Genomic DNA, 12,404 nt, shown 5'->3' with positions numbered 1-12,404 from the left:
AACAACAGAATATAACTGGTTACCTTTGCAAGTTTCAGAATCTGCACATTGTGAAATTTCTGAGGAGACCACATTAATTTTTTAAGATGTAGACAATAAAAATTGTGCCTAAGTACAAGTACAGACTGAACACACTTGAGTGATACAGGGGATAAAGACAGCGCGAAGAAAGAACGAAAGCAGAGACGACGTACCAGCGCTGTGTACGTCATCTCTGCTTTCGCTGGTACGTCGTCTCTGCTTTCGTCCTGTCCTTCACACTGTTTTAACCCACTTCATCATGGACCAACCAGCCCAATTAAGCACACTCCTACACTTGAGCGGCCGGCTGCGGAATGCAACAGCGTCCGCAGCTGCTGCCTCGAGGTAACTGCTAGGTTCCACGTATGCTGTCTACTATAGCCCATGGACCCGGCAAGCGGCATGATCATGCGCGGTCTCATTGCAGTGTTGGCCTGGGCTTTTTTATTTTTACAATAGATGGCGGCCAACTCGACCGAAGTACGATTCCGTCTGTGCACGTATTTAGCCTTCGTGTGCATCTTATTATGCGCATGTGTTTGTATCATGTTCTAATTGTTGTACTTGCAGCGATGTAAGCGTTTTGCTTTAAATATATTACACCGCAGTCATTCATTCAAGTTTGTCTAGAAATGTACAAAATATGGCCACCCAGTAACGACCAAGATAGCCAGCAGCATCGGAAAAAATATGATGCAGATCCGATGCACTTGTTGGAATCGACATGAGGCTGAGCTTTCACGCAACTGTCAATTAACTTCTGTAAACCTGTTACGAACGGCTTACGCAATCCACGGGTGCACTCAATTAATACACTGTTCATGGCTTGTTGTGCCAACGTTTATAAATAAAAAAAGTATCTATAAACGTTGCGTTGAGGGACCGACGCCATTTCCCAAAACAAACCGCGAAATCGCTCTCGCGGGTCTCGGCGCAATTGCGGCAAAATATCGCAGTGATCGCTGCCATCGGTGCGACGTGCGACCAACCGGTTGGTCGCAGCCGCAGAGAGAAGCAGGAGGGTCCACAACTGGGACTAAGACTTCCGTCGCATGAGACCGAAATCGCTCTTCCGGTGCGTTGAAAATTACATCATGTGCAGCAGGCTTAACGGTAGTAATTCTTCTTGGACCCTGCGACGCCTGATCTTCGCGTCAGGCCTGCAGCTTGTTTCTGCCGCATTATTAGTGCTAGAAATAACCACTATGTTAAAGGCGTAGTTTTTCTTAGCACGGATGTTCACCTCTCAGATTAAGACAAAGAAAAACAGAAGCGTACTACGCGTGATTTGCAAATTGTACTTAAACGGCTTTCTTGGTTCTTCACTCTGGATTTTTATGGATGAGGTAGACTATAAAAATAAGGTCAGTTCGGCTTACACCATCGAGTCATCGCAGGCTAAAGAAACTGATGAAAGAAGAATAACAAAATAATGAGGCAGAAACGAAACGCAGCGTTGACAAAAAAGAAAAAAAAAAAGCTATGCCATTGAAGCATGTCAGGCAGGTGCATGGTGCATGCATCTGCCTTTGATTGGCACTCGTCTTCAGCGACGGTTTGATTCCTGAGAATTCTCCATTACAGAGTAGCTGTTTGGGCTGGTTGCTGAAACATTCTTTGGTCGAGGAAGAGCCTTACTTTGCGCACAATTCGTACGGAAAGGAAGAAGGCGACAGGACAAAGCTCTGCGCCCTGTCGTCTTCTTTCCTTCCGTATGAATTTTGTGCTAAGGAAGGCTTTTCCTCGACCAAATAATTCTGTATAGCCACGTATTAGATCTCTTGAACGCTTTCACTCATTAAGGTGGCTCTTTCGCTAAAGATAAGAAAATAACGTTTACAGTTAAGAAACGCTTCTGTGACAGCAAATATTTCTTGCGTGCACTAAAGGAGATAACTTGGTTTGATTAATTCAAGTCCAATTATTCAACAGTCTTGTGAGTGTATATTTAGAATTCCCTTGTGTCAAGCATGGTGGCCGCGTAATAAAACTGCATATTTTTTGTATAACTGAACATAAGGTAGTTCGCCCAAGCTTCCTTAAACGTGAAACTTACTTGTCCCATTTTAAGCAAATGCGGGTGTATCGTAGTGGTATTCCTTTCTCCCGATCCAGAGAGGTTTGCTAGCACCGGCTGAAGCGATGTGATGATAAAAAACATGGGGAAGAGCGGACTCATTTATTACTGCTGAGCACCACACTCTGTTGGCGTTCGGCAGTGACAAATGAATGCTGGCATTTCAGAGCAACAGCGGGATTCTTTAAAATACGCATAACGATGTGAAAAAATATAATGCGACAACTGACGCGATTAGCCTTCAAAGAAAAAGAAAGAGAAACATAAAAGGGAAGATATAGGGAGATGAATCAGACGAATTTTCAATTTGCTACCATAAATGTGGAAGAAGGTGTTCAGTTGCCGTGTCCCTCGCCATCATGTCGCTTGCTATCCTGAGTGACATAAAGTGCATGTGCAAGTGACATGCACCGTAAAGTTGGTAGATAGGAAGTAAATAATGCAATTAGCTTAATTTATAAATGAATTGCTTTGCTTTTTCTTGTAAATGATGTCCACCTCAGCAGATACCTAATCTGTAGCGACGCAATTCAAAATGTTTTGTGCTTTTAAAAAGTTAGAGTTCGAAGTAAGAAAAAAAAAAACATGTATAAACGTTTGCTTCTCAAGGCGTCCAGTCAAGCACGTTCAATGGCCATGAGCGTTGCGCTAATTGGTTCGCGCGAAATTGCAGTATGTGCTAATGAAAACTGTTTCCTCCGCTCGCTAGGCGGTGTGTCATGGCGCTGCTGTTGGTGAGCTGAAGTTTCAGCTCCTGCTACCCATCTAGTTCTTGGGATAAGAAGAGCAAAAGATAACAGTGATGAGGCATGGCGTAACGTAACGTATATTCATGCCCCACAATAAAATCTCGAGAGATGCCTTACTAAGAAGGAAGAACAAATCATCATCAGATACGGCAGGGTTAACCTTCACAGTGTGACTAAGAAACTTTAATGGAAAACATGGCATCTATAGTTCTTAAGATGTGAAGCTTCCTGTAATGGTCCTCGCCGTAGCCTACAAAAATTCAATCACTCACGCGATGAAGCATGATCATGATGCTCACGCACTCGTCTTTCACGTTGTTTGGCGCATTTGGAAGTGAAGATAGCCAAGAGAGGTAAGTTTACCGCCTTCAGACTAAGCGATAACTGGAACCGTATTAACGAAGCTTCTTGTACGTAGGTGCCGTCCGCAACTGGCTGTTGCCGCAGCGATCATCTTTCTAGCATGCTAACTGCTATCATGAGTGAGAGACGCCCAGACACCGGCCAAAAAGGAAACGATCTTACGTAAGCGAAGTTTCGTGAATGCGGGCCCTGAATACCCTACAACGCTAAAATGATCTGGCCGCAATCATACACAACGTCTTCGTGACTACTGTCTATATGCGTATGCCATGGCATTTTCTCAGAAATCCTCGGAGAGACAACGTCTTGTCAGCATGTTCTGTCTTCCACTGTTTTCAGAAAAAGAACGCCCACATGGGCTGCCTTTTAGTCCTCTGTCGATATAATATGTAACCATGCGTCGAACGTCTCACAGAACAAAACAAATCAGTACCACAGGACTGTGCTTGTTCAGCTTACGGGAAACAGATGACCTGCCGCAAAACGACAACCAAGTGACATGATGGCGTTATTGCACGTTCGACACTTTCAGTGACGCACTGAGCACTTACTATGTGGAACGAAAAAGCTGGCATCCAATGAAGCTAAAGCTGTCCGAAAGTGTTGTCAACCACTTAAAAAAATTCCCTACGCGGTAGCTGGAATAACCCTACATTACCCTACGCTGCCTTCTCGTAACGAACTCGTAGTGAACTCTTTACCTCAAGAGCGCCTATCTAAATACATGGGAACTGAGAAATAGTTTGCTCACGATCGGGTGCTTGAAATTTGATGAGGTTTGTTGCATTTCAAAGAAATGTTCATATCTACGGACTGTACCAACATCTCGTTCAAATGATTAACCGCATGGTTCAAAACAACAGAAATGGTATTAATAAATAAGAGGCTGTTGAAATAAATAAACGCATCCGTTACATGTATAAATAAAAATAACGTTTTCTATGAAATTAGGCTTCCTTTAACTTATATCACACATGTACACATTTCTCAAGCAGAGCTTGATGGCTAAAGTTTGTTCATTTCAGAACCTGCGTTGGGTTTTGTTTCCACCAGCAATAAAACTAGAATCTGCTAAACTTTAATATCTCCCGAGCTTATTTTTTTAAGAATTGCAGTGGCAGAAGTACAAACGATCATTTTTTCAGGATGGTAACAAAGGAGAAGGCCCAGTAAGTAATAATACGCGGCTTATCTTGAAAATTGTACTGTATTCCATGACCTAACGCACATACCACGAAAAGAGAATTACTTGTTGACTAATTCCTAATACTCAAGCAAAAGTTTTTGTTCAGTGCATTTCCTTTCGATGAAGCATAATAAGTTGTTCTTTATTTTTTCGATCAACGCTCACATTGACAGTTCCAGCCAGTCACAGCGAAAGCTAATTTGAAAGGACAGTGTTCAGGTTTCTAGCTCAATTTTATCTCGCCTTATTTGTTTTCCCATCATTCATGCTGGAGAGTTCAGGTGAAGCGTTAGAGATGCAGCAAATTTAATACTGGGGGTCAGATCAACGCGGACATATTTCTGAACTCTTCCGTTTCATGAATATGTTTCTACCTCTCTAATTCTTGTCCATAATGATGCGGTTAATTGACTTTGTCTTTCTCGTCGCTGGGAAAATTAAGAAGGCACAGTTTTCCACTCTTGTTCAGTTCTTCCTGGATTAGGAGGCAAGTGAGCATTATGCTTTAGAAATTGTTCACAGCTTCATTCTGCTCTCCATACTAAGAGCAACAGCATTGAACTTCATAAGAAAAATATGCAAAGGGCGGCACTGCTTTCGAAAGCTCGATGACAGCCTTCTCATAAACGAACTCGTAACGAACTATTTACCTCAAGAGCGTTTATCTAAATACATGGGAAATGAGAAATGGTTTGCTCACGATCGGTTGCTTAAAATATGATGAGGTTTGTTGCATTTAAAAGAAATGTTCAAATCTACCGACTGTATGGAGAAGATTTTGTTTTGTTTACGATTTCATTTTTTTTACAAAATTTGTTCATCACAAAATAAACAAAATGAAGCATCAAGTTTATAGCTCTGTAACTCGGTTCAGACCCACTTTAGCTTTTCTCGCATAATAAATACCTCTCTGTCTCTCTCTCTGTCTCCCTCTTAAGCTGCGGTGGTGAAATAGCACTAAGCTACTCATGCCGGACGTTTCACCTTGCTCCTATTCCCTCGGAAAGAATTTTTAGGCGCTTTACGAGCACCATCTGTTGAGCATAGATCACCACTAACGTATAGCTGCAGATTACGCTCCATGATGTTAACCTATTTGCAATTTTGCACCTTGAGAGGGTAGGTGTTTTGTCTACGTTTATGTCTTTAGTAACATCAAATTTGTTTGACTGATTCTTCTCAGTGACTATTGCGCGGTATTTATGTCTTAACTTTTCTCATGCTGTACACTATGGTGTCGTTGGTGCCATAACCAGGGGCGCATAGGAAAAGTTAGAAGAGAATGGGTGAGGTACGCCTCGAAATATAGGCACAGAAAAACCAGTTACCCGCCTACATCTTGTCCCAAGAACCAGGCGCGCCAAGGACTCTGTGCTTCATCTTTCTGATAAATTCGTCTGCGACACTGGTCACATGCAAATAATTATACTTTGTAAATTTGGCTTATATCGTGCATGTAGGATTTGGGATAAGGAAAGAATAAGGAGATGCATTAAGATTGCCGAATTTCGTCGTCGCAAGTGGTGACACAAGTGTGAGTGCCTCGGAAAGAAAGCGGCACAATTGATATTATCTGAGCTCTTATCAGTTGAGACGAGACGCAGCACATCAAATAAAACGCCACCCAACCCTGTAAAAGAATCGCATGAAGATACAGTGCAATGGGAACAGGAAGATGTCGAGATGCAAGCACTGGAGGGCAAGGGAGATGTGCTGTACGCGTGACACACAGCGGAGAAGCACCCCTCCAAGAGGCAAGTGTGTTTTCACATCTCTCCAGCCGTGCTTCAACTCATCTATGGAGACTATGCTTTAGCTGGCCTCTGCACAGGATTCGTAAGTCCAACCACATCTCATCACTTATGTAGGAAGTGTATCCTCTACTAACTCAAAAGAGACCACCATCTGGCTTCGCTACAGAAAATCTTCAGCCCAGAGACAACGAGACCTGCTTTAAGCTACTCTAAAAAGTACCATGCAGTAAAGTTTACAATTCATAAGGGCATTCCCAGAAGCCTTCCCCCTCGTGTATGTCTGTCGCTATTTGATATCACAGGGCAAGAGGAGGAGCTTGCATGTGAATAATGTGTCTTATGACCAAATATAACACAGTGCAATTGAGTGTTTTAGCCCACTTGAAGTAAGGAAGACGCAAAAGTGGCACGCAAACATGGAGACAAAGCGTGTGTCCTTCGACACTTTCTTTTTGTTCCCCTTTACAGATATCTATAAAGAATAAGCGCTGTCGTTTGTCTCTAATAAAAAATAAAAGAGGTCGAAGACAAACTAAACCTAATACATTTGTAACCTAATGTTTTAATGACTGAAAGAGGCAGAACAAAACAGAACAACACAGGCAGAACTTTTTATCTTTTTTTTCGCTAGTGTGCATATCTATTAGAGGTGCCTCTTATGCATAGATTAACGTAAGAAGTAAGAAAAGTTATCTACGTGTCAGTTTCGTTCCTTGTTATCCCACTATAGTTGTACGTGAATCAAGGCGACTGTAGTATAAGAATACATCGTGAAATAAGCAAAATAATCTCTAGATATACGTTTTTGCGCAGAAAAAAAGCTCTACAATAACACAATCAATATCGACGTTTCATTTTCTGCTAATTTCTTAAACAGACACACAGGGTACTGTTTGTGTGCGTTGGAGCGACATGACTGTCAAATTTACATTTTTAATGACAGGCAAACGCCAAAAATTCGTTTCTATTGAAATCATTAGAGCTATGCTATTAACTAGAAGACAAAGCAGTTCTTAACTCATCTCTTTGGTCCTTTCCTAAGCATGCTCTTCCTGACCCGACCAGACAGATTCCTGCAGGAGTTCGGTGTGGTCGAATCAGGACCATAAATTGCTTCATCGGAGTGTATTGGATAAAACCCAATGGGTTCTGCGAGAACTATACCTACGTTCATATCCGAAACTACTATACAAATGTCTAATTTAGGTAAAAAGTAAGCAATGGTTGTTTCGGTTGTGGTGTGACATAAGAACGTTCCACCCTTTCATATCGGCACTGTTTGATATCTTCTTAAAGGTTATACTTTGCAGAAAGCACAGAAGTGATTTGTTGCTGCTATAAAGACTTCCACTTTTGCGTTCGTCATAAGCGTGTCTCTAAAGCGGCTTACCTGCTAAAGCGATGTCCATGCTGTCCGCAGTGTTTCCTAACAGCGATTGTCCATGGATGCTTGGCGATCCCGAGGAGTAAGACATAGGGCCTAGGTCCGGTGGCAGACTCTGCATCTGGGACACCGGGCTAGGCACGGGGCTAGGCGGGGGCTGCTTGATGTATTGTGAGCTATGCGTCACGCTCGGGTGCGGCGGGCAGCTACTCCAGGCCGCCGACATAGTGTCCATGGAGATGCTCGGAGCCGCGGCAGAGTACATGGACGAGTTCAAGGGAAGATCACCAGAGCCAGCGCTGGACATGGGTGTCATGGGCTGCGGCAGTGAGCAATTGGCCAAGTAGTGGTGACTCATTGGGCCAAGTGAGTTCTGCCCCGTAGAAGCAAAGCTGCAGTGAGACGTGGGAGCCAGCGCCGCTGTGGAAGACGGCATCATCGACTGTGGGTCGGTGGACATGTAGGCTTGGTGGTGGCTTGTTGCAACTTGAGCATGACTTTGTAGGACACCGGCTTGGTGTTGCTGTTGGCTGAGCAGGTCGTATGGTGTTGGAGGAAGGAGACCTGCGCTAGAAGGCGTTGGGTAGAACGTTGTGTAAGCCTTCATGGTCTGGCATTTTCTCCGAAATCCTCGGGGTCTCCGCCGAAAGGAACCCTCCTCGAACATGAGCTGGCTGCTGGGATCGATAGTCCAGTAGTGGCCCTTTCCTGGCCGTCCGAGTCCTTTGGGCAGCTTGACAAAGCACTCATTCAAGGAAAGGTTGTGCCTGACCGAGTTCTTCCAGCCTTGATAGGGTCCCCTAAAGAAGGCAAACCGTTGTTGAAGGAAGTTGTATATCTCGTTGAGAGTCATTCGCTTGGCAGGGGAGCTCTCGATGGCCATAAATATGAGGGCGATGTACGAATACGGGGGCTTCTCTTGTCTCCGCACACCTGCTCCAGACTTCTTTGTTGTGGACACGACCTTGTCTTCAGAGTCGGGCTCAGTGGAGGCGTTGAGACTGGCGTTATTGCTCGACGTGCAGTTGTTTGTGGTGCTCACAGCAGGCATGCTGATGGATAGTTCGTCCAAACGGGTGTGCTCACAAAGCTGGTTTACACTGTGGGTGCTGTCCATTGTGTTGGGCATTGGCATCTCTACCTTGACCATCTTCATACTGCGGCTGCCGCGAGGCAGCGCCTGCTCCCACTGCTTTCACCAACTTTCACTCACGAAACCGGGGGCCTGACGTTGCGGTACCGTGCGACCATTGTTGCTTCTGCTTCTCGCACCTGTCGCAATGTGGGCGCGCTATCCGAAACCGGAGAGTCGCGAGGTCGAAACCGCCGGACGCACTTCTACTGCGTCACTCGAGGGGAGAGCCCTGACGCGAGGCAGCTGACGGTTGGCGCACTTGTCTCGCTCTAACACGCAGTGAGGACGGGGGAGGCTGCCCGAGAGAACGGGCAAGCAAAACAAGAGCAACGGGGGCGGGCCTTGCCCACATTGGTTGCGGGGCTAATCGTAAATCAGGACGGCCCGAACGTCTCCCTCGAGTGGGCGGACGCCCCTGGGGGAGGGCGCTGAGCGGGGCGCGCCGCCGGCGAGTTGCCCCACGCCGCCGCGGTCGCGTGCCTGCTTTTGCGCGGGCCCAGACGGTTTCCGCCGCTGACGCCGTCTCCCCGGTTACCGCGCTGCGGCTACACTTCGCGTTAAAGTCACTGACACCTCCAATTACTGCCCCGCTGCTGCCGTTGCGGCTCAAGAGCCAGCAGTGCCCAGCCCTTTGCAAAAATAGGCGCACACAGAGCAGTCATGCGTTGGTCCGGAAGAACGTGTTTATTTTGCAGCCAGAATCATCGCAATCTTGCGCTGGGAGAAGAAAGCATGGTCCTGAGGCGCTCGCTAGAATGCGCCGCTGAGAAAGCGTAGGAAGTGACAGAATGAAGTTACAGTTTCTGACACTCTCTACTACAGATACATGTCATCTCCTCTTTTGAGTATAGAAAATGTATTAAAGTATTTTACTCTGTATAGCGCATCTAAATAGGGATCTGATAACGAAGATCTAAATAAGTGCTACAGCTACACATTTCAACCAGTCCGCGGTAACTGTCATGTGCACTGAAATGAAGTCGTGTGTCCTGAAGTCGCATGAAGTGGCACGGACTTGTATGAACACATGTGCGTCATCATTTTATAAGCTGGTATTTATGGCACATATTAAATACCTATTCCTTAGAAATGAAAATACTTGTTTATACGTCTATTATTAGACCTACCCTGTGTAATATCTGCACAGTATCGCATTCTCGTACAACAACAAAAGGCGATATATTGAAAATGGTTCGACATATAAATAACCGACCATTTCATTATTCTTTTTACAGATACTAAACCACTTATTCATCTACGGATACCATGAAATAGCATAGTATTCAAACTTAACAACACCGATGCCATAACTAACATTTCAACTATGATTTATGGCCTTGAACAGTAAGTCAATAACACAATTCAACACACTCCACCTTGACGAGCACTCAGACCACTGTATTGTATATTGCTTAAATCTGCTAAAACATAAATCCCATGTCTATTGTTACTTCTCTCTCCTGCCGGGGTCATTAGGTCACAGCTCACTAAGTAAGTAAGAAATAAATAAATAAATAAATAAATAAATAAATAAATAAATAAATAAATAAATAAATAAATAAATAAATAAATAAATAAATAAATAAATAAATAAATAAATAAATAAATAAATCACTGTCTTGCGAGCAAATACTGTGTGGACAAACGGAATAAGTGTTCTCTAAACCCGTTTGGTCATAAGAACGTGAACTAGGAGCTGTGTTCATGTTGGGGTCAATGCCATAACGACAAAAAGGAGTTAGTAGAAAACGTCAGTAGGGTCCGTGAAACGAGCCTGGTTTAGTTCGTTCACTTCCGAGTAACAGGATGGATGTCTCGAAACACGCTCTTAGCTGGTGCAGCCAATGAGGGTTCTTCTTTTCCCACGTAGTGGTATCAGATGATGAGTCTTGAAGTCAGAAAATAAGTATGGAATGCCTTCATTCTTATTTCCTGAATGAACAGTTGGAGGATATGGGTGAAGTGAAAATAGATGTGTAATAGGAAGCGCAACTTCGCACATGCGGAAATTTTTGTGAGGATTGGAGGATATAGTTTAACAAAGGCAAAACAATGACCAGTGATAAACATCATGTTGAATAACGCCGCTTTGTATAGAAAGAAGTGGTCGACAAGGCTGTACGAATAAAGTACTTGCGAATAGGTTCTTAAATGCAAGAGTTCCATATACTTCTGCGTTGATTTCGGTGCAGTATTCATGTATGCCACTTCTTGAATAGAAATTATATCAGAATACCTACGGGCCAGACATTCTTAAACATGCTGCCGTATAACTATAAAATAATGTAATGGGCACTTTGACACAGTTGCTTGCCCCCTTTCTCTGCTTCAGTTTTAGATTAAGTGACGTCTGAAGAAAAGGCGACATTTCTCGTTTAGTTTCCCTCATCAGGAAATAGTTTGATATTAAACTAACAGTGAATATTACAGGACGTAAACTAAAGGTTTTTATATTAACGAAGCACTAACATCTATATTGTCAAGTATAAAATGTGAGTGCTGTGAGCAAATTGTATACATTACTTGGCCAACTCAGTTCTGCAGAAATACACAAGGTGGAGAAATGTTCATAATCGGGTACAAATTATCATCCACTCGATCTATATCCCGAAGCTACAGTAACATTATATCATCATCATCATCATCATCATCATCATCATCATCATCATCATCATCATCATCATCATCATCATCATCATCATCATCATCATCAGCCTATATTTATGTCCACTGCAGGACGAAGGCCTCTCCCTGCGATCTCCAATTACCCCTGTCTTGCGCTAGCTGATTCCAACATGTGCCTGCAAATTTCCTAACTTCATCACCTCACCTAGTTTTCTGCCGTCCTCAACTGCGCTTCCCTTCTCTTGGTATCCATTCTGTAACCCTAATGGTCCACCGGTTATCCATCCTACGCATTACATGGCCAGCCCAGCTCCATTTTTTCCTCTTAATGTCAACTAAAATATCGGCTATCCCCATTTGATCTCCGATCCACACCGCTCTCTTCCTGTCTCTTAACGTTAGGCCTAACATTTTTCGTTCCATCGCTCTTTGTGCGGTCCCTAACATGTTCTCGAGATTCTTTGTTAACCTCCAAGTTTCTGCCCCATATGTTAGTACCGGTAGAATGCAATTATTGTACACTTTTCTTTTCAATGACAGTGGTAAGCTCCCAGTCAGAATTTCGTAGTGCCTGCCGTATGCACTCCAACCGAATTTTATTTTTCTGTAAATTTCCTTCTCATGATCCTTCTGTGAGTAATTGATCTAGATAAACGTACTCCTTTACAGACTCTAGAGGCTGACTGGCGATCCTGAATTCTTGTTCCCTTGCCAGACTATTGAACATTATCGTTGTCTTCTGCATATTAATCTTGAACCCCACTCTCACACTTTCTCGGCTAAGGTCCTCAATCATTTGCTGTAATTCGTCCCCCTTGTTGCTGAATAGGACAATGTCATCTTCAAACCGAAGGTTGCTGTGATATTCGCCGTTCATTCTCACTCCTAAGCCTTCCCAGTCTAAGAGCTTGAATACTTCTTCTAAGCATGCAGTGAATAGCATTGGAGAGATTGTGTCTCCTTGCCTGACCCCTTTCTTGATCGACAACTTTCTACTTTTCTTGTGGTGAACCAAGGTAGTTGTGGAAACCTTGTAGATATTTGCCCAGGTATTCACGTCTGCCTCCGGAACTCCTTGATTACGCAATGCCTCCATGACGGCTGGTATCT

General features: G+C 43.8%; 1 protein-coding gene across 1 annotated transcript in view; it reads right to left on the bottom strand.

The window, feature by feature from the left end:
- The window catches only part of LOC119464295 (forkhead box protein F1), a 56,200-nt gene extending 47,105 nt beyond the window's left edge, over nucleotides 1–9,095 (bottom strand). Inside the window, exon 1 of the mRNA XM_037725206.2 lies at nucleotides 7,541–9,095. Coding sequence (XP_037581134.1) covers nucleotides 7,541–8,690 — 1,150 coding nt within the window. The 5' untranslated portion in view covers nucleotides 8,691–9,095. The remainder of the gene's footprint in view (nucleotides 1–7,540) is intronic.
- Between the last annotated feature and the right edge of the window lie 3,309 nt (nucleotides 9,096–12,404).

Source organism: Dermacentor silvarum, chromosome 1, assembly GCF_013339745.2.
Source record: "Dermacentor silvarum isolate Dsil-2018 chromosome 1, BIME_Dsil_1.4, whole genome shotgun sequence".
Lineage (NCBI taxonomy): Eukaryota > Metazoa > Arthropoda > Arachnida > Ixodida > Ixodidae > Dermacentor > Dermacentor silvarum.
This window is presented reverse-complemented; position numbering and strand designations above follow the sequence as displayed.